The 25,136-nt window shown below is 44.7% G+C and overlaps 1 protein-coding gene across 3 annotated transcripts in view; it reads left to right on the top strand.

Annotated features, from left to right (window-relative positions):
• DVL3 (dishevelled segment polarity protein 3) overlaps nucleotides 1-25,136 on the top strand; it is a 68,214-nt gene that overhangs the window by 12,283 nt on the left and 30,795 nt on the right. For all 3 annotated transcript variants that reach the window (XM_061637501.1, XM_061637502.1, XM_061637503.1), the window contains exon 2: nucleotides 22,593-22,662. In XM_061637501.1, coding sequence (XP_061493485.1) covers nucleotides 22,593-22,662 — 70 coding nt within the window. The remainder of the gene's footprint in view (nucleotides 1-22,592; nucleotides 22,663-25,136) is intronic.

Here is a 25,136-nt window from a genome sequence, read left to right as displayed (position 1 = left end):
TCTTTAAGTACCTGTCACATAGAGGAGGGTACAGATTTGTTCTCTGCTGCCCCAGAGGGTAGGACTAGGTCTAATGGTTTTAAGTTGCAGGAGCGTAGATTCAGATTGGACATTAGAAGGAACTTCTTGACAGTAAGGGCAGTTCGGCAATGGAACCGACTGCCTAGGGAGGTGGTGGGATCCCCTTCGCTGGATGTCTTCAAGCAGAGGCTGGACAGCTATCTGCGGGAGATGCTCTAGCTGTGGATTTCCTGCTGTGAGCAGGGGGTTGGACTCGATGGCCTACAAGGCCCCTTCCAACTCTATGATTCTATGATTCTATCCCAGCCTCCTTGGTCAAGTTTGCAGTCTAACTTTTTGGATCTAACAAATCTTTCTATTGTGGCCATTGATGAAGAGGATGATTACCAACAGAGCTTGGTCCTTCTGGACTGTGCTGTACAAACTTTCCCTAGTTGCCACTCTTGACAGCCAGTGCTTGACAGGAAGTGAACCCCTTCTCGTCATCGCTAGGGAATTATGACAGCTGTCAATTCAGTACCAGAAGTTCAGGCAGTATGTTAAGTTTTCCTAGCTCTAGGGTGATTGGCTCCTGGGGGTAGGGTCATGCCTGGAGTTCAGTAGTGGGTAAGGAGTAGTGCTGTGCTGAAACTGGTCCTCCAATTTCTCAAAAAGGTTTTCTTCTCTGGGGAAAGAGGTGTTATAGTTTCATTGGGTGCAGGGTTGAGCTTACCTTGCTGTTGTGAGATGGCCAAGAGTGGTGTAGAAGGTGTGTGGAGCTCTGGTCAGGCAAAAATACACTTTTTGTGGATTTTGTGTCACAAGGTGTGAAGACCTCCTCAAAACCTGGCAGTTGGAGCAGAAGGCATATGTTAATAGCAAAGTAGTGAAGGTCTCCAGGCAGGGGAACATATTCATTATCCAGACAAGTGGCAGACAGTGCTGGGTTATGACAGCTGTAGGTCTGTGCTCAGCTACTGCTAAGAAGGGGTACTTGTCTGACATCCTATCCTCTGGAGACAAGGGGGTTTCTTCCTATGAGTGGGGCTCAGGGCTGGCACCAGACATGACTAGACCCTTGGGCACCAGCCTGCCCGGAGCCTGCAGTTCCAGAAGGCCAAACATCCCTGTCTGATACAGGTGGTGTGGGGCTTAAATAAGCCTGGCCGCCTCACCTACCTGTTGCGTTAGCACATCCGCGCAGATGCGCATGCCTCCCATCATTTAAGATGGCGGTGGAGGCATCAACCCTCTAGGGACAACTCCCTCACCATCTTGGGTGATGGCAGACCTGCGCACAGAGCATGTGGGACGTTCACACTGCTGTGACCGGTAGGTGGGGCGAGTGGACTTATTTATGCCCCATGCCACCTGTATCGGGGTGGGGTCGATGGGAGCTCCTATTTTGCAGTCCTTGGCAGCATTGGGTCACTGAGTCCTGCAGCCTGATGTTGCCAAGCAGGAGCTTCACCATCCCACCCCAAGGAGGGGTCCCTCAGGGGCCCTTAGTCAGGGCCCGACCTGGCTCAACTTGACCACCTGCTTGTGCCAGCTCTCATTGGCCTGCTTCCCCAAAGTCACCAGATTGCCAATACCAAGTTGGCAAATATCTTGCTCTGGTGAAAAATCTTTGATGTTACAGTCAGACACTTAAAATCATCTCCCCCCCAAAAAAGAAAACACCACATACCACCTTCTCCTGAATTATGAGCTTAGATTGCTTTTGACAATTTTCTTTGATAAATTTTGGAGTCTGCGGCAAGCAGTGGGGAGGAGAGTGGATAATACTTGGGTGTGCACATAATGTCCACACCTCTAATGTAGCCAGAGTCCACCTTCCCTGCTCCTTCTGGCAGTAGTTCTCCACCGGGGTCTGTGATGTCCCTGTATATATAATACTAGTGAGTATATTAGAGTATATGTGGTAAGTAGACTGAGTGAGAGGGGGGAGTACATGGGTTGATATATTGGAGAATGTTGTATGATGATTGGCTGAGTGTCTGAGTGTCTGAAGGTATGGATGAGAGGATGACAGTTGAGAGGGGGTTGGTTGGTTCGGTTGGTTCTGTGGGTTGGTTTTGGATAGGGTGGATTAGATTAGGTGGGTAGCAAGGCAGGTTATTGATGATTAAGAAACATAAAGAGTAGCACATCTTATGAAACTACACGCCTGTTGACTATACCTTTAAGTAATCTTGTTTTTCCCTGTGTATATAAATAAATATTTCTTGGTTTACCAAAATGCCTGATCCTTGGCTGGGTTTACACAGACCAGAAGGGTGGGCAGAGCATATACCAAGGTTGGGAAACAGTATCAATGGTGGCAGCGGTGAAGAGATAGTGTAACATCATCAGGTATCCAGAGCAACCCAGGGCTGTATTCTTTATAGGCACAAAGATATAGGGGGTTGTGGCCTGCAAGTGCACCCAGACACAAAGTAGCAATAAGCCAGGAGGAGACTAAGGCACAGTCTCAAGGCAATATTGTTTACAGAGAGTGTCTGGTGGTGCTGCCTAGCAGGGGGATCTTGAGAGATCTCTGCTAGAACCAATGAGAACTGTTTTGAGATCAGGACCTTGAGGTGGGACCGTGACAAGGCGGTGACCACAGGAGGGATCCTGTCAGGTGGTGGCAGGAGGTGGGATCCTGACAGGGTCCTCCTCAGTCACTCCTGCTTCCTATATCTATGCTCCCTTGTCCTCTTGATGGCCACATCAAAAGAGACAGGAGCGCTGCAGCTTGGTAATTAAGGCTGGGAGTTTAGTGAAGTCTAGGGTGAGGGGATTTCAGCATGGGAAGTTTGGGTTCATCTCCACTCAGCCCCCAGGCTCACTGAGCACCCTGGGGACCATCACTGTCTGTACTGTATGGGGTTGTGAGGATAAAATGAGGAAGTGGGGAGAACAATGTGTGGTGAAAAGATGGGATTAAAAAAAATGTGAGTAGAAAATAATTTCATTTGTGTCAGTGTTTTAAAGCTGTTTGTTATAATATGTTTTTAAAGATGCTTTGTTTTAGTATGTTTTAAACGCTTTTGTTTTCAACATGGGCTCCTTCTAGGAGGAAGGGCGGGATATAAAGTAAGTAAGTAAGTAAGTAAGTAAGTAAGTAAATAAGTAAATAAGTAAATAAGTAAATAAGTAAGTAAATAAATAAATAAATAAATAAATAAATAAATGTGTTGTTTTATAAAGTAAACATTACCAGTCCCTGCAGCTGACAGGCAGTCTGAAGCCCCTGGGTAGCTCAGCCTGGTGTAAGTGCCAGGGCCTAGACTTCTGCCCTTACCTCTTCAACAAAGCACCACCTTCTGCCTGCTGCAGGACTTAGGGCTCCCGTTTCCGCAAAGGACACCAGGAACCCTGTGTTACAAACTCACCATCTCAGGTCTAGAATGGGTATGACACTGACTAAAAAAATAAAAATAAATCCCTGCTGACTCTATTTGAAAATGCCTGGCTAGGGATGGAAGCTCGATCCTTCTGCAGTGTAAACACTCTTCAGCTGCAGCCTCTCCCCAAGTAAAGAGGCATGCAGCCCTTCTCTTAGTGTGACACAGCGATGGGATGCCAGCTTTCCCCTCCTGATTCTTGCATCTCCTTTTTTGCAGCTGGCATTTCCAATTTTAGATTCCGAGTGATTGCTTGGTCTCAGCTGGTGAGTGAAAATTAGTATCCCAAGTAATTGCCGGTCTGATGACTAAGCCAGGGCTGCTTAATTATCACCCATCTTTCATGGGATGGGTTCAGGTATGAGCTTCTCAGGCCTTGACAGAGAAGAGAACAAAGAAAGCGCTGCTGAAATTCCCAGTGTGTCAGCCAGATGCGGCTGGTATTTGGCAGCCTCCTCTCACATGCATGTGCACCGGGGAAATGTGTTGACATGGGCAGAACAGTCAATTGATTTATTTTAATTGTATGTCCTGTTTGAAATCGGTGCCAGGAGCCCCTGTCCTCCTAGCAGAGACATTTTCCAAATGGAGGATGGGTTTTCTTCTTAATATGCTGAAGTCCTTAAACTTTACAGAGTTGTTGGCGTTGTGCCCTCCATCCTCCCCTGCTTTGCGGTCTGCCAGCCATTGGCATTGCAAGTGGACATTTCTTAATACTGTTGACTGCAGGAGCCCCTTGGCTGTGTCATGTTCCTGGCTGATGATGGATGCCTCTGGCGCTTGAAGTGGGTTTTGTGGAGGGCTGAGAGACAGTGAGAGGACAGTGTTTGCAAGCTTTGGATGTACTGTACAGCATGTTTGCTTTACTAATTTCCCTTGTTGCTTGGCTGGTTAAATGGCAGGGCTGCCTTGCCTCTGAGCTCCAGGCATTTTGTCGCTGGCTCCACTCAAATATTGTCATCTGGCTTCTCAGAAGAGCCAGGAATGTTCTGTCTTTGAATTAATTTGGTGCCTCTGTTGCCCACTCAGGTGAATTTGGCATGTGTTTTTTTTGGTTGTGTGTCTAGAACTATATGATACCACCTCTCTCTGCATTCAGATAGTTTCTCAAACCTCGCGTTTCCTCTAAAGCAGTGGTTCCCAACCTTTATGAGTATGGGACCCCCTTTGTAAGCTCAAAAATTTTTGTTACCCCCCCCAAATGCTAACTGTAATTTTAGTCTCTGTTAATTGAAAAAAAATGGTGCATGGCAAAATCACATCTCCAAATATCCCTTTCTATAAAAAACTCCCTGCAGACAGAGGGTGTTGATTTCTTGTCTTAATGCAGGGTCTGATTGAATCCCCCTCACCCCCCCACAAAATGTGAAGATGTACAGTCCTGTCTCCCAACATCAGTGGGTTACAGTGTTGGACTAAGAACCAGGTTCAGATCTCCATCCAGCCATGAAGCCCACTGGGTGACCTTGGACCAGACACAGTCTCTCAGCCTGACCTATCTCACAGTGTGGCTTTCTGGTTTAGCCTGAACTTACCTGACTTTTTCTTAAGCTGACAATGAAGCTATCACAGCAATTTGTTTCATTTTCTGATGCATATTTTATAATTAATTTCTGAGGAATTTGTTCAGATCAGGGCAGATTGCCATTTGGGATGCAACACCTGCTGCAAACAGAAAATAAATTTCAGCTTCCTGGGAGGACACGCCCAGCACCTATTTGAGGACCTCTGTTGTTCACTGCTGAGAGGGCTTCTCTCCCAGCAGTGCTCTATCCAAGAGCTTGTTTGAAGTATAGTATAGAATAAAGTTTGGGGTTTGCTCGTGCTAAGGCTCAATTCAGACATCCTGCCAAAATCATTATTGAAAGTCTAACTGCTGATTGAAAAGATGTTGGAAATGTCAGACCTTGTGATTGCCCAGCGAACCAAAACTAGAAAGTATGGTTTAAAGTCAGCTTGTAAACCATGATTTGTGCTAGCTACAGTTTGGTGTGATGTCCCAATTGGCAAACAGTAGTTAGGGCATTGCTTTGCTTTCAGTCTCCAGGTGCAATGGCCTCTGAAGTGCTGAGCTGATGTAAAAAGAAAGCAGACAAGCAGCTCTAAACTGTGTATGTTTGGAAGTTCATATCATGGTTTAGGTTGTAAACCCATCCTTTGAGTTTTCTATCAAACTTGTGCATGGGTTTACTCCTTTGTAGCAAGTCTTCCCTCTGCCACTGTCTCTCTCCTCTTCTCCCCCCACAAATAAACTACCAAACTTGCCTTTTCCTTAAACCTTACAGTATTGCTGTTTTTTTCTCTCTGAAAATATTTCCAGCTTCTGTATGATTCCTAACCAAAGGGTAAAATCCTGCAGGTGGCCAGAATCAGACTGTTTTCTCCTCAGCCAGTTGCATGCCATTGAGAAGTAATGTGTCTGCTGTGTCTTCTGCACAACGGACCTTGTGATTCAAGGCAGCTTCTGAGCCGCCCCCATTGCTGTTCATGGCCTAATACCCCAGTAATTAAGGAAATAGCTGATGATGTGAAAAAAATGATGCAACACATGGGGTTTCCTTTGTGCTGGGTGAGATCATCAGTTTGACTGGGGGTGGGCAGAAAATGGAGTGTTTGTCATTGTGTGTCAGCTGACTCGTCCTCCCTGTTCCTTACTCCTGATAGCTGCTTGTTCTCCCACAAACAAGGGAACAATCTGGCTCGGTTGAGTGACACCACTTATACTCCAAGCCTTAATTCACAGAGTCTTTGTGGCCTTGCTTTCCATGGCGCTCAGATCTTGCTAGCTGCTTTTGCAGGTCCTGATTACCAGGTGATCTAGTTTTCAGAACCAGAGTTTGGCCCTTTGTGCCCAGGCGACCGGGTCTCTGCCTGTGCCAACTGGCTGGATGTTGGTGTGGAGATGCAGGGTGGCATCTGTCAGGATCTTTGCCCCACATGCAAAGAGCGTTGTGTGCATGTGAGAGCATTTCCATGTGTATAAGGGGTTTCTTCCAGTTCCCTCTCCTTGCTGATGTCTGGGATGATACTTCTCCAGGCAATGCTGCCTGCCCATCTGTGAAGCTCTCTATTTATTATTTATTATTTGATTTGTATCCCGCCCTTCCTCCCAGCAGGAGCCCAGGGTGGCAAACAGAAGCACTAAAACCACTCTAAAACATCATAAAAACAGACCTTAAAATACATTAAAACAAAACAACGTTAAAAACATTTTTTTAAAAAGGGTTAAAAACATTATTAAAAAAATATTCAAAGCAATTCTAACACAGACGCAGACTGGGATAGGTCTCAGCTTAAAAGGCTTGTTGAAAGAGGAAAGTCTTCAAAAGGCTTCAAAAGATAGCAGAGATGGTGCCTGCCTAATATTCAAGGGGAGGGAATTCCACAGGGTAGGTGCCGCCACACTAAAGGTCCATTTCCTATATTGTGCAGAACGAACCTCCTGATAAGACGGTATCTGCAGGAGGCCCTCACCTGCAGAGCGCAGTGATCGACTGGGCATATAAGGGGTAAGACGGTCTTTCAGGTATCCTGGTCCCGAGCTGTATAGGAGCTTGGACTTACCTTCATTGTTAGGTATGTGTGGGGCAAAGGACTTTCCCCTCTTCCGCAGGGGTTCTGGCCAAGATTTCTTTGAAACTTATCCAGCCACTTCCTTCAGTACCTGGAAGCTAGCAAATCATATGCTCTCATTAACCCCTTTCAGTCATTAGTCTTCCCTCAATTAAGACTGCATGGGGGGAGAAGGAGGGACCTCACACATTGCCCCTGCTGTTGTGGCCCCTGGCAGCCCTGCCCCTCCCCCCCCTTGATTCCCACATGATGGGAGCAAGTCTGCAATGGTGAACCCTCCTGGATGCATTGTAGGCATTCAAGAGCTGCACAACAGGGAGACATTGTAAGAATTTGGATTTCTGCATAGGCAACTTAACGAGCAGAAGGGGAGTTTCTGTTAATTTGTATGTGTGTAGGGAAAGAGTAGGTGAAACTTTCTTATGGTTGAAAGAAGAAAAATCGTGTGGGACTGAGAAAAGCTGAGGAGTGAGTGAAGCATTGTAAGTTGCAAGTACTTCCTACTGGATATGAAATTCCATTCTTTCCATATATTTTGGATATGAATGTCCATATCCATAATAGCCTAGATATTACTTTCCATTCCTTCATATATCCAGGCTATTACCCCTATAGGAGATAGGATGAGTATATCACATTTGTGTCAGCGATTACTCTCCGATGTTTAAGTCCTAGTAGAGGAGCAAGTTACAGCTTTTTCTAAATTGAGTCCAGATGTGTGATGGAGCGATAGCAACACATGGAAAATCCCACTGGCTGCTTGCGAGCAGTAAATTGCTTTGGCAATTGCAAGAGCTTGGCTTGAGGCCATAAGACTAATTGCCAGTTGTCTTAAGCCACATGTCCCAGCCCAGGGAGTTAAGTAGCTGGCGAGGAGGGGGGAGGGGACACTTTGGTAAGTAGTATGTCAGGATTTACTTCTGACATTTTATCCTCGCCTTCGCTGCAGTGGGCCCCCATTGTGCAGTGTAGGTGGGGCTTGGCATCAAAAGTAAGTGGGCCTACCTAAAACGTAAATCTTCTGTGCAGCCCCAGAGGGTCCCACCCACTTTATATGCAAACTTCATCCACTCTGTGCTTTGCTATGAAATCTGAATGCCATGTGTGGGGTCTGTATTTGGAGTGGCAAGGGCCCAAGCAAAGTAACACGCTAGGGGAACACACATTTGGCACTCACTTCACTCATAACTTGTCCGTTTTTACTCTCAAGCAGCACTTACTATTTTGAGACTTCGACAAATTAATTTCACATTGTTGATCTGGCACTATCCTGTCCTCTGAGCTAGGGAGCCTCCAAACTAGCTGCTGCCTGTTGACTTTGGAAGAGGTGTTTACTCTTTGAAAGCTGAAATGTGGCCAGCCCCTCATTCTAAAAACCTTTGAAGGCAAGAAAGAGTCCAGGCTGAAGCCATGCACACTCTTGCTTTTGTCAGCTTAGGTTCAGGGCTGGTTACAATTTCTAGCTAGTTCAGTGTTCTGGTGAGGAAGAAGGGAAACGCCCTATGTCTCGAGGGTGATGCATGTATCAGAACTAGAACGGAGACCCTCATAAGGTGAGAGAGGCTGAGGCTGCATGTATACTCTGCATCCCCCGCTGCTACTGGCAGGCAGTATGGAGCCTCTGGATTGGGCATGAATGTGCATGAATGAAAGGAGCCTTCTGCGCTTGTCTGATCAGCAGAGCAACACCTTCTCTCTGCTTTACTTCAGGCTCCAATGAAGCTCCTTGCAACACTCAGTTCAACTGGAGAGGTGGCCCCTAGGCTAGCCCTGACCAGAGGGTTCTCCTTAAGAAAAGGAGCAAACTTAATATTCCCTTTGTTTGGGAGCTTTCAGGGCAAATTGTAACTGGTAGCTGCTGTCATTTTTCTAGTTTCAGCAGTTAGAGGGCTTCCATGGTCCCTGCAGGCCTAAGGAGGAGCTTGATGGGCCATGGTGTTATGTAAATTTGTATAGATATTAGCAGAGATCGTCAATGGTGTGAGATGTGTGTGTGCCAGTGTGTGTATTTACCTAAGTAGCAGGCTTTTACCCTGCATAGAGATCACTGAGACTTGAGATTTAATAAAATAAGAAAAGCTACTTTATTTATAGAAATACATAGTAGATAGGAAAGGCATGCCTACTTCTAACTAACTAAGTTGGAGGATCAACGCCCAGACGAGGTTATTGCCCTCATGGCTCAGGAGGGAGACAGCAGAGACAAAGGTGTCTCCTCTCTCTCAGACAGTCGAAGAAGAGAAGAGAGGAAAGGGCGGAAGGAGAAGCAGCAGATAAACTTCCCAAAGCGTATCAGTCAGTCAGAGCATCTGAAGTAGAATAATGTAAATTGCAGCCTCATGGTCTGAATTAGCTCCAGTTGCTTCATATTTCATGTTGGCCTAGATGGGGATGTGCATCTCTGTGAATGCATCAGAAAAACCTATTAAACCAGATGTGCACTGCAGTGTATGTTCAGATGCATGTCCTCATAGGCTGCACATGGGGATCTCTCTTGAACGGTTGGCACACATCTCTATGTGTGAGTTACATAGACCCACTTTTCTTTTCTGTTATTCCATTGGCATCCTGTAATCAAGATGGCCAATTGACGTTCGGTGGCCTGGCCCAGAGGCAGAGATGTGATGGGAGAAACAGGGTTTTGTGAGCTGAGGAAGAGAAAAAGAGAAAAACAGTCCAAGGGATCACATGATGTGGTGCACAGTTCTAGCAGCTTTCTAGGAAGAACATCTGCTGAAAGATGTGACTGCTGTGGATGTCATTGCTGTTTGTTGTTTCTGCTCTTGGAGACAAGGACGTTGCACTCTGCCACAGCTGTTGCTCATTGACCAGTGAAATAAATGATATAGTAAGACAAAGATGAAACAAAACTGTGGCTGACTGGTCAAAGGGGATCTGCCTGAAAAAGAACTGCAGTGGAATTCTTGTGTTGGAGTTGAAATCTGTGACTCTGTTTCTTGATGTTGTTTCATAAAAATACTTGCCAAGATCTAAAAACACGACTTTGAAGGTGGTTGCTGATAATAACCAAGGCCAGCTTATATCTGTCAGTTAGCAGTAGTATCCTGGCCTTCAACACGTCACCTCATTGTTTATTTATTTTTATTTCTTTATTAAAATTATATCCTTTCCACCCAAAGTAGCTCAGGGTGGCAAACACATCTGTGATAAAATAATACAATTAGAAATAAAATCATATTTAAGACATTGTCCCGATTTCTTGGATGAGTTTCAGTTGGTGCAGCCTCAGGATGTTGACAAGGTGCCTGGACAGGTTCATGCAACCACTTCTGTGCTGGATACTTGCCCTTCTTGGCTAATAAAAGCTAGCAGGGATGGGACAGCTGGCTGGGCCAGGGAGGTGATTAATGCCTCTCTGCGAGAGGGGGAGGTCCCTGGCTGCCTGAAAGAGGCGGTAGTAAGACCACTCCTGAAGAAACCCTCCCTGGACCCAGAAAATCTTAATAACTATAGGCCGGTAGCAAATGTTCCATTCCTGGGCAAGGTCCTGGAACGAGTGGTTGCGGGCCAGCTCCAGACACTCTTGGATGAGACCGATTATCTGGATCCATTTCAGTCGGGTTTCAGGCCTGGTTTTGTCAAGGAAACAGCCTTGGTCGCCCTGTATGATGACCTCTGTCAGGAGAGAGACAGGGGGAGTGTGACTCAGTTGATTCTTCTTGATCTCTCAGCGGCTTTCGATACCATTGACCATGGTATCCTTCTGGGGAGACTGGCTGAGTTGGGAGTGGGAGGTACTGCATTGCAGTGGTTCCGCTCCTACTTGGCAGGTCGCCTGCAGAAGGTGGTGCTTGGGGAACATTGGTCGGCACCCTGGACTCTCTAGTATGGGGTTCCGGAGGGGTCATTTCTGTCCCCCATGCTGTTCAACATCTACATGAAACCGTTGGGTGCAGTCATCCGGAGCTTTGGAGTGCGTTGCCATCAGTATGCTGATGACACGCAGCTCTATTTCTCCTTTTCATCTTCTTCAGGTGAGGCTGTCAATGTGCTGAACCAGTGCCTGGCTGCGACGATGGACTGGATGAGGGCTAATAAACTGAGGCTCAATCCAGACAAGACTGAGATGCTGCTAGTGGGTGGTTCTTCTGATCGGATGGTGGATGTCCAACCTGTCCTGGATGGGGTTGCACTCCCCCTGAAGGAGCAGGTTCGTAGCTTGGGGGTTCTCCTAGAATCATCTCTGTCAGGTAGCCTCGGTGGCATGGAGTGCTTTCTACCAACTTCGGTTGGTGGCCCAACTACGTCCCTATCTGGACAGGGATAACCTGGGTTCCGTTGTCCATGCTCTGGTAACCTCTAAATTAGATTACTGCAATGCACTCTACGTGGGGCTGCCTTTGACGACCGTTTGAAAACTGCAGCTTGTGCAAAATGCAGCGGCCAGATTGGTAACAGGGACCAGACAGTTCGAACATATAAAACCAATTCTGGCCCGCTTGCATTGGCTGCCTGTATGTTTCCGAGCTCAATTCAAGGTGCTGGTTTTAACCTATAAAGCCTTACATGGCTTGGGACCACAATACCTGACGGAATGCCTCTCCCGACACAAACCCACCCATACACTACGGTCAAGATCAAAGTTCCTCCTCTGGGTGCCTACTCCGAGGGAAGCTCGGAGAATGGCAACAAGGGAGAGGGCCTTCTCAGTGGTGGCCCCCAAATTATGGAATGATGTTTGTGATGAGGTGTGCCTGGTGCCAACACTGTTATCTTTTCAGCGCCAGGTCAAGACTTTCCTCTTCTCCCAGGCATTTTAGCATGTGTTTTAAATTGTTTTTATATTTTTTTTAATTTTTAAATTGTGTTTTAAATTGTTTTTTAAAAGATGTATCTTAAATTGTATTTGTTTTTAGTTACTGTAAACTGCCCAGAGAGCTTCGGCTATGGGCCGGTATACAAGTATAATAAATAAATAAATAAATTTAAAACTATTACAAGCATGTAAAACATTTAAAAACAATAAACACATGTTAAAACAGTAAACAAATTTTAGAAGAGTTGTAACCAAACTATGTGTCTGGATAGACCTACTGTAACAGAAAAGTTTTCAGCAGGCATCTAAAAACAGTGTAAAGAAGGAGCCAGCCTGATGTCAATAGGCAGGGAGTTCCAGAGCACTGGTGCTGCCACATGAAAGGAATGGCTGTGTTTGCCATTTTACATGGAGAAAGATTTGTGCTACAAATAAAATTTAAAAAATCAAAATAAGCAAGTTTCAGAATTGTTTCCTATGATTGGAATGTCATATTCTAAACAAGGCATTTCTGTTTTTTACTGAAACAGCAATTTTTTAGCATTATTGGGCTGGTGGTTAGGCAGCTTGTATCATACTTTGGACACATCATGAGAAGACATGATTCACTAGAAAAGACAATAATGCTGGGAAAAACATAAGGGAGTAGAAAAAGTGGAAGACCAAACAAGAGATGGATTGATATAAATTCAGAAGAGCAAAATTACCACAGGCCTAACCACAAGTGCCAAAGACACTTGAAGAGAGACACTGCTTACAAGTGCCTGTACGCTAATGCTAGGAGCCTGCGAACCAAGATGGGAGAACTGGAGTGCTTGGTCTTAGAGGAGAGCAGTGATATAGTGAGCATAACGGAGACCTGGTGGAATGGAGAAAACCAGTGGGATACGGTTATCCCTGGATACAAACTATATCGGAAGGACAGGGAAGGACGTATTGGTGGCGGAGTCGCTCTATACGTGAAAGAAGGCATTGAATCCAGCAAGCTCGAAACCCCAAAAGAGGCAGACTCCTCCACAGCATCGTTGTGGGTGGTGATACCATGCCCCAGGAGGGACTTAATACTGGGAACGATCTATCATCCCCCTGATCAAAATGCTCAGGGAGACCTTGAGATGAGATATGAAATTGAGGAAGCATCCAAACTAGGAAATGTGGTAGTAATGGATGACTTCAACTACCCGGACATAGACTGGCCGCATATGTGTTCCAGTCATGACAAAGAAGCAAAGTTTCTAGATATTCTAAATGACTATTCCCTAGACCAGTTGGTCATGGAACCGACCAGAGGGATGGCAACCCTGGACTTAATCCTCAGTGGGGACCGGGACCTGGTGCAAGATGTAAGTGTTGTTGAACCGATTGGGAGCAGTGACCACAGTGCTATTAAATTAAACATACATGTAACTGGCCAATTGCCAAGAAAATCCAACACGGTCACATTTGACTTCAAAAGAGGAAACTTCACAAAAATGAGGGGATTGGTAAAAAGAAAGCTGAAAAACAAAGTCCAGAGGGTCACATCACTCGAAAATGCTTGGAAGTTGTTTAAAAACACTCTATTAGAAGCTCAACTGGAGTGCATACCGCAGATCAGAAAAGGTACCTCCAGGGCCAAGAAGATGCCAGCATGGTTAACGAGCAAAGTCAAGGAAGCTCTTAGGGGCAAAAAGTCTTCCTTCAAAAAATGGAAGTCTTGTCCAAATGAAGAAAATAAAAAAGAACACAAACTCTGGCAAAAGAAATGCAAGAAGACAATAAGGGATGCTACAAAAGAATTTGAGGAGCACATTGCTAAGAACATAAAAACCAACAACAAAAAATTCTATAAATACATTCAAAGCAGGAGACCATCTAGGGAGATGATTGGACCCTTGGATGATAAGGGAGTCAAAGGTGTACTAAAGAACGATAAGGAGATTGCAGAGAAGCTAAATGAATTCTTTGCATCTGTCTTCACAGTGGAAGATACAGGGCAGATCCCTGAACCTGAACTAACATTTGCAGGAAGGGATTCTGAGGAACTGAGACAAATAGTGGTAACGAGAGAGGAAGTTCAAGGCTTAATGGATAATATAAAAACTGACAAATCACCGGGCCCGGATGGCATCCACCCGAGAGTTCTCAAAGAACTCAAATGTGAAATTGCTGATCTGCTAACTAAAATATGTAACTTGTCCCTTGGGTCCTCCTCCGTGCCTGAGGACTGGAAAGTGGCAAATGTAACACCAATCTTCAAAAAGGGATCCAGAGGGGATCCTGGAAATTACAGGGCAGTTAGCTTAACTTCTGTCCCTGGAAAACTGGTAGAAAGTATTATTAAAGCTAGATTAACTAAGCACATAGAAGAACAAGCCTTGCTGAAGCAGAGCCAGCATGGCTTCTGCAAGGGAAAGTCCTGTCTCAGTAACCTATTAGAATTCTTTGAGAGTGTCAACAAGCATATAGATAGAGGTGATCCAGTGGACATAGTGTACTTAGACTTTCAAAAAGCGTTTCACAAGGTACCTCACCAAAGGCTTCTGAGGAAGCTTAGCAGTCATGGAATAAGAGGAGAGGTCCTCTTGTGGATAAGGAATTGGTTAAGAAGCAGAAAGCAGAGAGTAGGACTAAACGGACAGTTCTCCCAATGGAGGGCTATAGAAAGTGGAGTCCCTCAAGGATCGGTATTGGGACCTGTACTTTTCAACTTGTTCATTAATGACCTAGAATTAGGAGTGAGCAGTGAAGTGGCCAGGTTTGCTGATGACACTAAATTGTTCAGGGTTGTTAAAACAAAAAGGGATTGCGAAGAGCTCCAAAAAGACCTCTCCAAACTGAGTGAATGGGCAGAAAAATGGCAAATGCAATTCAATATAAACAAGTGTAAAATTATGCATATTGGAGCAAAAAATCTTAATTTCACATATACGCTCATGGGGTCTGAACTGGCGGTGACCGACCAGGAGAGAGACCTCGGGGTTGTAGTGGACAGCACGATGAAAATGTCGACCCAGTGTGCGGCAGCTGTGAAAAAGGCAAATTCCATGCAAGGGATAATTAGGAAAGGTATTGAAAATAAAACAGCCGATATCATCATGCCGTTGTATAAATCTATGGTGCGGCCGCATTTGGAATACTGTGTACAGTTCTGGTCGCCTCATCTCAAAAAGGATATTCTAGAGTTGGAAAAGGTTCAGAAGAGGGCAACCAGAATGATCAAGGGGATGGAGCGACTCCCTTACGAGGAAAGGTTGCAGCATTTGGGGCTTTTTAGTTTAGAGAAAAGGCGGGTCAGAGGAGACATGATAGAAGTGTATAAAATTATGCATGGCATTGAGAAAGTGGATAGAGAAAAGTTCTTCTCCCTCTCTCATAATACTAGAACTCGTGGACATTCAAAGAAGCTGAATGTTGGAAGATTCAGGACAGACAAAAGGAAGTACTTCTTTACTCAGCGCATAGTTAAACTATGGAATTTGCTCCCACAAGACGCAGTAATGGTCACCAGCTTGGATGGCTTTAAAAGAAGATTAGACAAATTCATGGAGGACAGGGCTATCAGTGGCTACTAGCCATGATGGCTGTGCTCTGCCACCCTAGTCAGAGGCAGCATGCTTCTGAAAACCAGTTGCCGGAAGCCTCAGGAGGGGAGAGTGTTCTTGCACTCGGGTCCTGCTTGCGGGCTTCCCCCAGGCACCTGGTTGGCCACTGTGAGAACAGGATGCTGGACTAGATGGACCACTGGCCTGATCCAGCAGGCTCTTCTTATGTTCTTATGTTCTTATGATTCCATCAAGGAAGCCACAGACCAGAACTTACAAGATCTGAACAGGGTGGTTCATGACAGATGCTCTTGGAGGTTGCCGATTCATGGGGTCGCCATAAGTCATAATTGACTTGGAGGCACATAACAACAACAACTTCCTCCCAGCAGGAGCCCAGGGCGACAAACAGAAATGCTAAAAACACTTTAAAACATCATAAAAAGACCTTAAAATACATTAAAACAAAACAACGTTAAAAACATTTTTAAAGAGCTTTAAAAACATCTTTAAAAACAAAAAAAGAGTTAAAAACATATCATTAAAGAAAACATATTAAAAGCAATTCTAACACAGACGCAGACTTTGGGTGATGCTATAGTTCTTTTGCTTCTAGGTGTGGGATTGAAGGAGCTCAGCCCTTTCTTTTCTCCTTCCTCCCTTCTTGCCCCCTTGCTGATTTGAGGCTTTTCCAGGAATGAGCTGTTTTGCTAACTGAGCACATTCTGCAGCCTCGATTCCTTTGTGGCAGTAGCATTTGCCTGCTGTTAAACCAGAGCCAGGCCCAACTTGACAACCCTCTTGAAAAGGCTGGGGTTATAGGGGTCCAAAGCAGCTATGAGAGGTGTTTTGTGGAGCTGCTGGCTTGATTCTCCCTTGGCCCCTGCAAACGTTTCACTCTCCAAAGAACACACAGCCTTCCCCAAGGCGGTCTAGCCAAACAAATCTGGCTGGGATGGTCTAATATTCCCATTTACTACTGGGTGTTAAATTAACTACTTGGAAGGAAACTGAGTGTGTATAGGACTTCATTAAAACAAGAACACCCACCCACAGATTTTGTTAAATTCATGTATGTTGTCCATTTTTTCCCTTGTGGAACTCAGTATGATGGTGGTGGGCCCCCAAATAGTCATCTATGCTATTTATTATTGGCCAGCCTCAGACCTGCTTAGCATCAGTGGTGGGACTACAACAAGCTCCTTCAGACTGTTTTCTGGGTCTGAGGGCTGAATTTGAATGAGCAGCCGTTCACCATGCTTATGGGGAAAAATACAGAGGATGTCAATGGGCTTATTGCGACCACAATGTAATCATGTCTAGTCACAACATTTTAACTACTTTAATTACTGCATACAGAGTTAGAAAACAGGTCACTAATGTGTTCCCCAATGGTCACTGTAGCCTCTTATTATAACAGCAATTTCAGTTTTAGGTGAGGGTTTTGTGAATAAGGGGTTGCTCACTGATGTGCAATTCATCCCGTTGTTACAGCGTCTTTTGGAACAGCTCAATAAGATGCAACTACTTGGTTGGTTGGAACTGAGGATGTAGGAAATGGTGTCACTGTACAAGGCTCCATTCAGATCAGATGAGTGCATGTGAGTGTTCAGGGCCTCAAGGAACGGATTGTTTTGATGTATCAGGGTAGGGGCAAATGGTGTCGTCTGGGTGGGGCAAAGGTAATTAGGATGGAAAACTCTATTTGTCTCCTGGAATTTTCTGTTAATGTTTTATATCATTGCTCAGCTCAATGGGCAATGGTCCCAGGCTATGATCTGAAGGCACATAAGGCCAGCTCCCTGCTGAAGCTAAGCAGGGTCAGGTCTGGTCAGTGCCTGGATGGGAGACTGCCTGGGAACCATATGTAAAGCGGCCTTGTAATAATATTAAATAAGTAATAAATAATGGGCAGAAAAACCCTGTAAGCAGAGGAGTTCCACAACAGGGAGACACATCAGGAACATAGGAAGCTGCTGATTACTGAGTCAGACCATTGGTCCATTTAGCTCAGTATTGTCTGCACTGACTGGCAGCGCCTCTCCATGGTTTCAGGCAGGGTTCTCTCCCAGCCCTGCCTGGAGATGCTGCCAGAGATTGAGACCTTCTGCATGCAAGGTAGATGCTCTTCGACTGAGCTACAACTCTTTCCCAGGAGTTCCTGATTTATTTAATTTAATACTTTATACCTCACTTAATACCCCCGTTTCTAAGTGTTGTACAGGAGGGATACAGCATAAGCAGTTAAAAGTAACCATAAGTGCCTGCTGAAACAAAAGAGACCTCACCAAGCACCAGAAGTTCAACTGGGGTGGGGGGAAGAGGGGCTGTCTGATTTCAGTTGGGAGAGAGTTCCACAGAATTGGGCCCACGCTACTGAACACATGGCTCCTGGTGCGCACCATCTGAGCTGTGAGGGATAAATAGATAAATAACAATAACTCCCCTGAAGACCTCAGTGATTGGGCAGGGATATAATGTATCAATCAGTCCTTAAAGTATCCCAAGTCGTGAAGGGCCTTGTAAATACACTAAGAATCTTGAATTTGGCTTGATAGCATATGGGCACCTAGTGCAAGCTTTTAAGCACTGGTAGACTTACTCGGGTCTCCATGTTGACTAATAAACCATGTGACCTTTCCTCTGGTGCTGTAGATTGTTGTTGTTATGTGCCTTCAAGTCGACTGCGACTTATGAATTGGCAACCTCCAACAGCATCTGTTGTGAACCACCCTGTTCAGATCTTATACGTTCAGGTCTGTGGCTTCCTTGATGGAATCAATCCATATCTTGTTTGGTTTTCCTCTTTTTCTACTCCCTTCTGTTTTCCCCAGCATTATTGTCTTTTCTAATGAATCAGGTCTTCTCATGATGTGTCCAAAGTACGATAACCTCAGTTTCATCATTTTAGCTTCTAATGGTAGTTCTGGTTTAATTTGTTCTAACACCCAATTGTTTGTCTTTTTCACAGTCCACAGTATGCTCAAAGCTCTCCTTCAACACCACATTTCAAAGGAGTTGATTTTTCTCTTACCAGCTTTTTTCACTGTCCAACTTTCACACCCATACATAGAGATCGGGAATACCATGGTTTAAATGATCCTGACTTTAGTGTTCAGTGATGCATCTTTACATTTGAGGACCTTTTCTAGTTCTCTCATAGCTGCCCTCCCCAGTCCTAGCCTTCTTCTGATTTCTTGACTATTGTCTCCATTTTGGTTAATGACTGTGCCAAGGTATTGATAATCCTTGACAAGTTCAATATCCTTGTTGTCGACTTTAAAGTTACATAAATCTTCTGTTGTCATTACTTTAGTCTTCTTGACATTCAGCTGTAGTCCTGCTTTTGTGCTTTCCTCTTTAACTTTCATCAGCATTCGTTGACTGGCTTTTAAAGCTCAGCTTGCTTATTTCCAAACTCATTTTGATGTAAAAGGACCCTTGGTGCACCAGAAGAGTTGAAAATGAAGGGGAGGGTCTCCATATATATGTGTGTGGCTGTTTGTTAATCAGTTTTGAGCCACACAATCTTGTGTTATCTTCAGAACAGCCCTATGCATGAAGTTACTTGGTCCACTTTTACAGACAGAACTCACAGACAGACCATAAAACCAGGGATTCTTGTATGCCCTGAATAGCCAGAGAATGTGGTATTTTGCTAGGAGTTACTCCTGAGGGTCTCAAGGTTTTTGTAAAGCAAGTTTCTAGACCTTATGCTTGCAAGTGATAAAATTGTTTTAAAACGTGATAGCATTCAGTGCCAGACGGATGACTGAATAAGCTGTCCAGTGTTTTGAGACAAGATTTCTGTGCCTTGTAATTCCTTCGTATGGGGTATTGTGATTCTCATACAGGGATTCTTAATACAGAGGGATTCAAGAGACAATGAAGCAATATAGCAGTGCCTCCCTGTGTTCCTTTCGTTGAGTTTAGGTTTCCTAGTTCAACATTTTCCCCACTGGATCACCCCACTGCTGTTGGTGGACAGAAGCAAAGGGTGTACCTGACAGTAATATATGTAGGTAGGAGTAATTAAGGATTGTCTGCACATGAAAAAACTGGAGATATGAAGGGTGGATGTGGCTACCACCCCAAAAGGTGGAATCTACATTCTCCCTCAATCAAGATTCTCGGTCTTTTCGGCAGCATGCTCAACACACATTAATTAGGGCCCAGCCATGAGGGCTAGAAACCAACATTCAGAAAACTGAAGTCCTCAGGATGTTGTTTGAGTGAACATATTCTGCACAGCAGATCTAGGCTTAATGGATCAGAGTTCTTTTGCCTGAAGAACTCACAAGTTCTGAATATGAAAGTGAAGTTTGGTTCTCCTTTTAGAAAAGATGAGGCCTCTCCTAAGACTATCACGATGATTGAGCTGAACCCAGTGGGCAAATCTACAGCCTTTAAAACTCTGCTGTCTCCCACCCCACCATCTCAAGCCAAGGCATTGACCCAAATGATGGTATTTCTTTCTTGCACGGTTCCATCTGCTGAAGAGACTTCAAAGCCTGTCTGATTCTGGCAGGAGCATATGGCCTTCCAGAAGCAAGGGGGGCTTTGCGGTGGCGATATCCCAGCCTCTGTTCAGCAGAAGTGCACAACTGCTTTCATTTATGTAGCTCAGGCTCCCTGTAGATTGGCGAGGAAAGGCAATTTTTGTATTTTGTATTATACCACAGGATGCTCAGACACGATGCTAATGTTCTTTGCTGGGAGGGAAATAAAAAGCGATTTAAATAAGAGCAAGCTGAAGATTTTGGGCCTTTTGTCAATAACTTTGTTTTGCTGTGTGCCCGGGGGGAAGTTGAGCCCAGCTGTCCCTAAACCCAGACCTGGAGAATTGTCTTCTTCAGCCAAGAGTGCCTGAGGCCACTTGCTGGAGCTGGAGAGCAAGAGGTGCAGCAGCCAGGCAGACGGTCAGGCTCGGGCCTGGCCAATCCACAGGCTTCTTGGTGTCTGCCAATTCCGGGGCCTGACGTGGTTCATGCTGCAGAATCCCTGCCACTCTGATCTGGAGGCTTTGGTGCACTTGCAGAAGCAAAAAGGACAGTCCCTTCTTGTTCACCACTTTTGCTTGAACATCAACCCTCTGTTGAGCTTCATGTGGGCTTACGTTCCTGAGAATTTTTGCTTTTTTTTTTTAAGGAATAAATAGCCTCGAACTGTAGATTCTGCATAATTTATGCAGCTCACAGAACCCAGTTTTCCTTTGTACAGAATTGAGACTCCCCATCCTTCAAGCAGAATACGTGTTGCATTTTTCATTTTATAGTGAACAATTTTTGCTTATTGTCGTGGAAAAGTGCCTGATTCTCCCCCAAACTTTCCTGTTAAAAAGGATTCCAGTGTGCAGATTCTTGCTTAGTCATGCAGTTTTCTGGGCAGCCTAGACAAGTCTCTACATCTCAGTCTTGCTTAGCTTCGCAAGGCTGTCTTGGGGAGAAAGGACTGTTAAACTCTTCCTTTTACAGAAATTCTCAGTAAGAACCAGAAATTGGAGGGGTCTCAAGCTAGGCTAGCTGCAAGTTGTCAAAGCCACAATTTGATGTGAGAAATACAGCAAATTAAGTAGTTGTCTGCAGATGTTTCTAGTTGGATTTGAGGCTACAGAATAGAATGAAGGGAGAGGAGAATAAAGTTGTGATACATCCCGTGCAAAGGGTTGTTCTGCACCACAGCAGCTTTGTTGCAGAGCCATCATGGCCTGGAAGCTGCCTTCTAGGTTCTCCTCCTCTCCTTTTAAAAAAAATCAAGTTATTTAAGGGCCCACTACCAATTAAAACTTGGCTGGAAGCTGGTTTAATTATGATATTTGCCTAAAATGCCTTACAATAAAGGCCACAGAAAGGTACAATTAGAGATGTAACATTTCTGGAAATTTTGAAGCCATGGAAAATAACTAGTTTTTCCCCAGTGTTTTTCAGAAAAAAACAGAAATTTTTGGGGAAATGGAAAAAATGCAATATTAGCACTTTTTACAGATTGAAAGTCACTTTGTTACTTCAGGAACATCAAATGTAATTATGTACAAGTTGGTTTGGCTTAAAATTATCACATCTGGTATATTAAAAGTACATTTTATTCAAACAATTACAGGCGAGCCCCGCTTATACGGCAGGTTCCGTTCTGGACTGCTGCCGTAAAGCGGAAATTGCCGTAAAGCGGGGTGCGTCGCGTGAAAATGACGCAAAATGCTGCAAAAGCGCAAAACTGGCTTTAAAGTGGGGAATTGAAAGCCGCCGCATTAGCAGAAAGCGAAGCGCCGGTAAGTGGGGCCCTACTGTATTTACTTTTTAAAAAATTTACTTTTTTTTTTGTAACAAATGGATCTACAAGATCCTGAACTGTAAGGAACACTGAACTGTAAGGAACTTCTTTCATTTTGCCAGTTTATGAGGAGCAGGCAAAAAACAATTAAAAAAACCAGAAGAAACAACCATCAACATTAATAACAAAGAAAATTATTTATGTCTCTGCTAGTCCTCCACAGTGTCAAGCAGACATAAAACATCCATTCTCATAAAAAGAACTGAGAAAAAGGGGGGAACCAAGATTCAATGAAATATTTTATTCATCATGCTAAAATAAAACATTCCATAATCCATTTTTCTTCATTTTTTCAATTTTTCAAACAAACAAACAAAAACAGTCTTCAGAAAAGAATGGAAAACCCCCGTTTTTTCCCGAATTTCCCCCATCTTTTTCCAGGCCTTCACATCTCTAGGTACAATATAATTAGAGATGTGGTGGTGGTGGGGCAGTCTCTTCTGGCCTGTGGCATTTGGTGGTACAGTCCAGGTTGCAATGTCTTTGCTCCAGATGGAGCTGCACATGGACTCAGGAGGTGGCTGGTAGTAAAGAAGCCAGCCCAGCAGTAGCCCTTCAGTTAATCTCATTCTTATGGGTCTCTTCCCATCACCACTACCTTAATTTTTGTTGATGATCTAAGAATTTTTCAGTTCTCGTTCCTTTTACAGACTGGCAGGATTCCTTGGTTGGGAGTCATGTCCATTGTAAAGAGGCTAGAAGCTGGTTCTAGGTTTGGCGTGTGGATGAGAGGCTTAGAACTAGTTCTGGGTTTGGTGTGTGAGCATGCCAAGCTGTCATGGATAAGTAGGTGGGGCTTATGATATGGAAAGGAGATGCTTTCTGCTGCCATGCCCAATCCCTGTTCTTAAGAAATATCCTTAGGCAGTATTTTATTATTGTGGTAAGTCAAGTTCTTCTAGTTTTTGGCCTAGAATCAGGCTTCCAGTTCTGTCATTTTTTTCCCCCTCATGAGTTTCCTGGACGTTGACATCTGTCTCTCTTCTCTTTTTACAGAGTTGTGAAGGAAGAAATTTCTGATGACAATGCAAAACTTCCCTGTTTCAATGGCCGGGTGGTGTCTTGGGTAAGTTGGATTCTTGACTAGATCTCTCTTTCCAGGCAGCCATGAACAGGACTGGCTCTATCATGCAGGAAGGTTAAGCAGCCACTTTAGGTGACAGTTTGGGGGTGCCTTTTGGGGGCAGCAGCTTTTGAACCCGCTCGACTGCAGTGCCACCCCTTTGCAGGGCCTGTACCTGCAGTGCCAATTCTCAGGCTTTCTCTACCCATGTGAGCCAGTCTTTGGCTCTCTGGCCTCTGCCTACCCATCGCCTTCCCTGGTTCCTTTTAAAATTGAGGATGCTCTGTTCTGGCTCCTTCAGTTGGCGCAGAAGGAGAGGAGGAAGCAGAGGACACAACAGCAGCATGCTTCCATTGGCTAGGAGAAAGAAAGGCAGAGGCAGCTTCTCTAACTCCTAGCCTGCTGGCCTGCCAGTTTACACAATTCACACCTCACTGGGGTGGCTGTTGGGCCTATTAGTTGGTGGAGTCCAGCTCAGCCGTTGGAGAGGAAGGTGTTAAAACCCTGAAATGGGGAGAAAGGGAAGTTGGGGTATGTGTTTGTGGCTTCACTGTAGCCCTGAGCTGAAGCAACTCCCTGTTTCACCTCTGCCCACCCTGCATCTGTTTTGCTTGGAGAAGATCCTGAGCTTTCTCTCTCTTACTGTTACCCTTACTCCATCCTTTGAAAGGTTTTTGCCTGATGCAGGGTACTTTTTCCAGTGAATGTGTTAACTTGTTTGCATAGGTTCAATTGAAATAAAGTGGGCCACTGTATAGTAAGGTGGCTGGGGATTATATTCCAGGCTCTGGATCACTTCATCAAGCTGGAAGCAGTCCAGGAAATCCATTTTTGGATTCCTCATTGGAATTCAAAGCATAAGGGGGAGACCAAATGTGTAAGAATATAGCAATGTAAAGCAGTCCTAAGTATGTCTATTCAGAAGTAAGTCCCATTCAGTTCAGTGGAATATACTTCCAGGCAAGCATGCATAAAGTTGCACTCTTGGCAAGAAAGATGAAGGAAGCGGGAAGAGATTTAGTTGCAAGTGACAACCTCACCTTGGTCATTATTGGAAGTAGGTGGATCTTTAATATTTATTCAGCAAGGCACTTTAGTTCTTATGCCACTGATAGGGGATTTGGAAGAGGTATCATGCAGAGGGTAAGATCCAGTTGGGGCATGCTTTAATCAGTGTTGCAGAAAGACCCATAAAATGACCTAAGGGATAAGACCTAAGGGATATGATCAGTAATATGTAAGAGCAGCTCAGTTCAGACAATCATTCCTGGCTTCATAGACCTTTAGAAGAAAGTCCTGGCTTATTTTCCCAGTTTGTTAACCAACATTTAAGACAGTTTCCTGAGTTGGATGTAATGTGGAACCCAGGCTAAATACGGAACAGGATCTGTGCACCAAAGCCAGTGTGCAACGTGGGGAGGAGGGGAGCACTCTGCTCAAATGCTCATTCCTAACTTTATTTTGTTGTTGTTCTGTGCCTTCAAGTCAAATGTGATTTATGAAGCTGGAATGGTCATCTGGACTGGGCCAGCAAGTGTTCCTATAATGGAAGAGATCTCATACCACTACTAAGCTACCAACTGTTTTAGATTCTCTTTTGGTGTTTGCCAATGGAATGTAAACATCTACCCAAGTGAGGGCTGATGATGCACATAGCAGGTTGCTACCAATGAAGACATTCTAAATTAAGAGCCTTAAAAGCCACAGGCTGCTTGGTAGGCTGGATAGATACAAATGTGTAAAATCGATTTGTGGCTTTTGGAAATGCTGTAAAATAGCTACTGTGTAATGAAGCATTGTCTTGAGCAGCCTGGTTTTGAATTTATTTTCAGACACATCCACATTTCTGCTGTGAGCTTCGGTTTTGCTTTTGCAGCAGCCGTGGGCTGGGCTGGGCTGGGCCGCCATTTTGTGCTCTGCTTCAGGGAGCAAAACGTCTTGGGCTGTGCAAGCCAGTCATCGTCTTCTAACAACACAGTTCCCAGTAAAGTGTTAGCTCTGTGAGCTAATAGGCCCAGATTTCTGTTGCCACTGATGCATGATACATGACTGGTGAGATATGTTGGCTTCATGGGCAACACGTTGTGCAAGCCCATCTAAAGAGTGGCAGTTTGCATGGTTACTTTACTGTGGAAGTCTATCAAAGTGCTTCCTAGTTTCTGCTTCAGGACAGTCAAAGAACTGTTACTGTCTTGATCATGCTATCACATGCTTCAAAGATTGGGCACCCTGGGCTCCTGCTGGAAGGAAGGGCGGGCTATAAATCAAATAATAAATAAATAAAATAAATAAAGATTGTTGTGCTGGCTGGGGCTGATGGAATCCAAAACCTCTGGAGGGCACCAGTTGGGAAAGGCTGATCTAAGTTGTTGAGCTTGAGCAAGGGCCTTTCAGGTCTAGTCCCATTCCTGTAACCCAGGAATCACAGTGACATATCTCAGCTTCCAAGAAAGTGGAAAATGGAGCATGTTAAAATG

This window comes from Rhineura floridana, chromosome 7 (assembly GCF_030035675.1).
Source record: "Rhineura floridana isolate rRhiFlo1 chromosome 7, rRhiFlo1.hap2, whole genome shotgun sequence".
In the NCBI taxonomy this organism is placed as follows: domain Eukaryota; kingdom Metazoa; phylum Chordata; class Lepidosauria; order Squamata; family Rhineuridae; genus Rhineura; species Rhineura floridana.
This window is presented reverse-complemented; position numbering and strand designations above follow the sequence as displayed.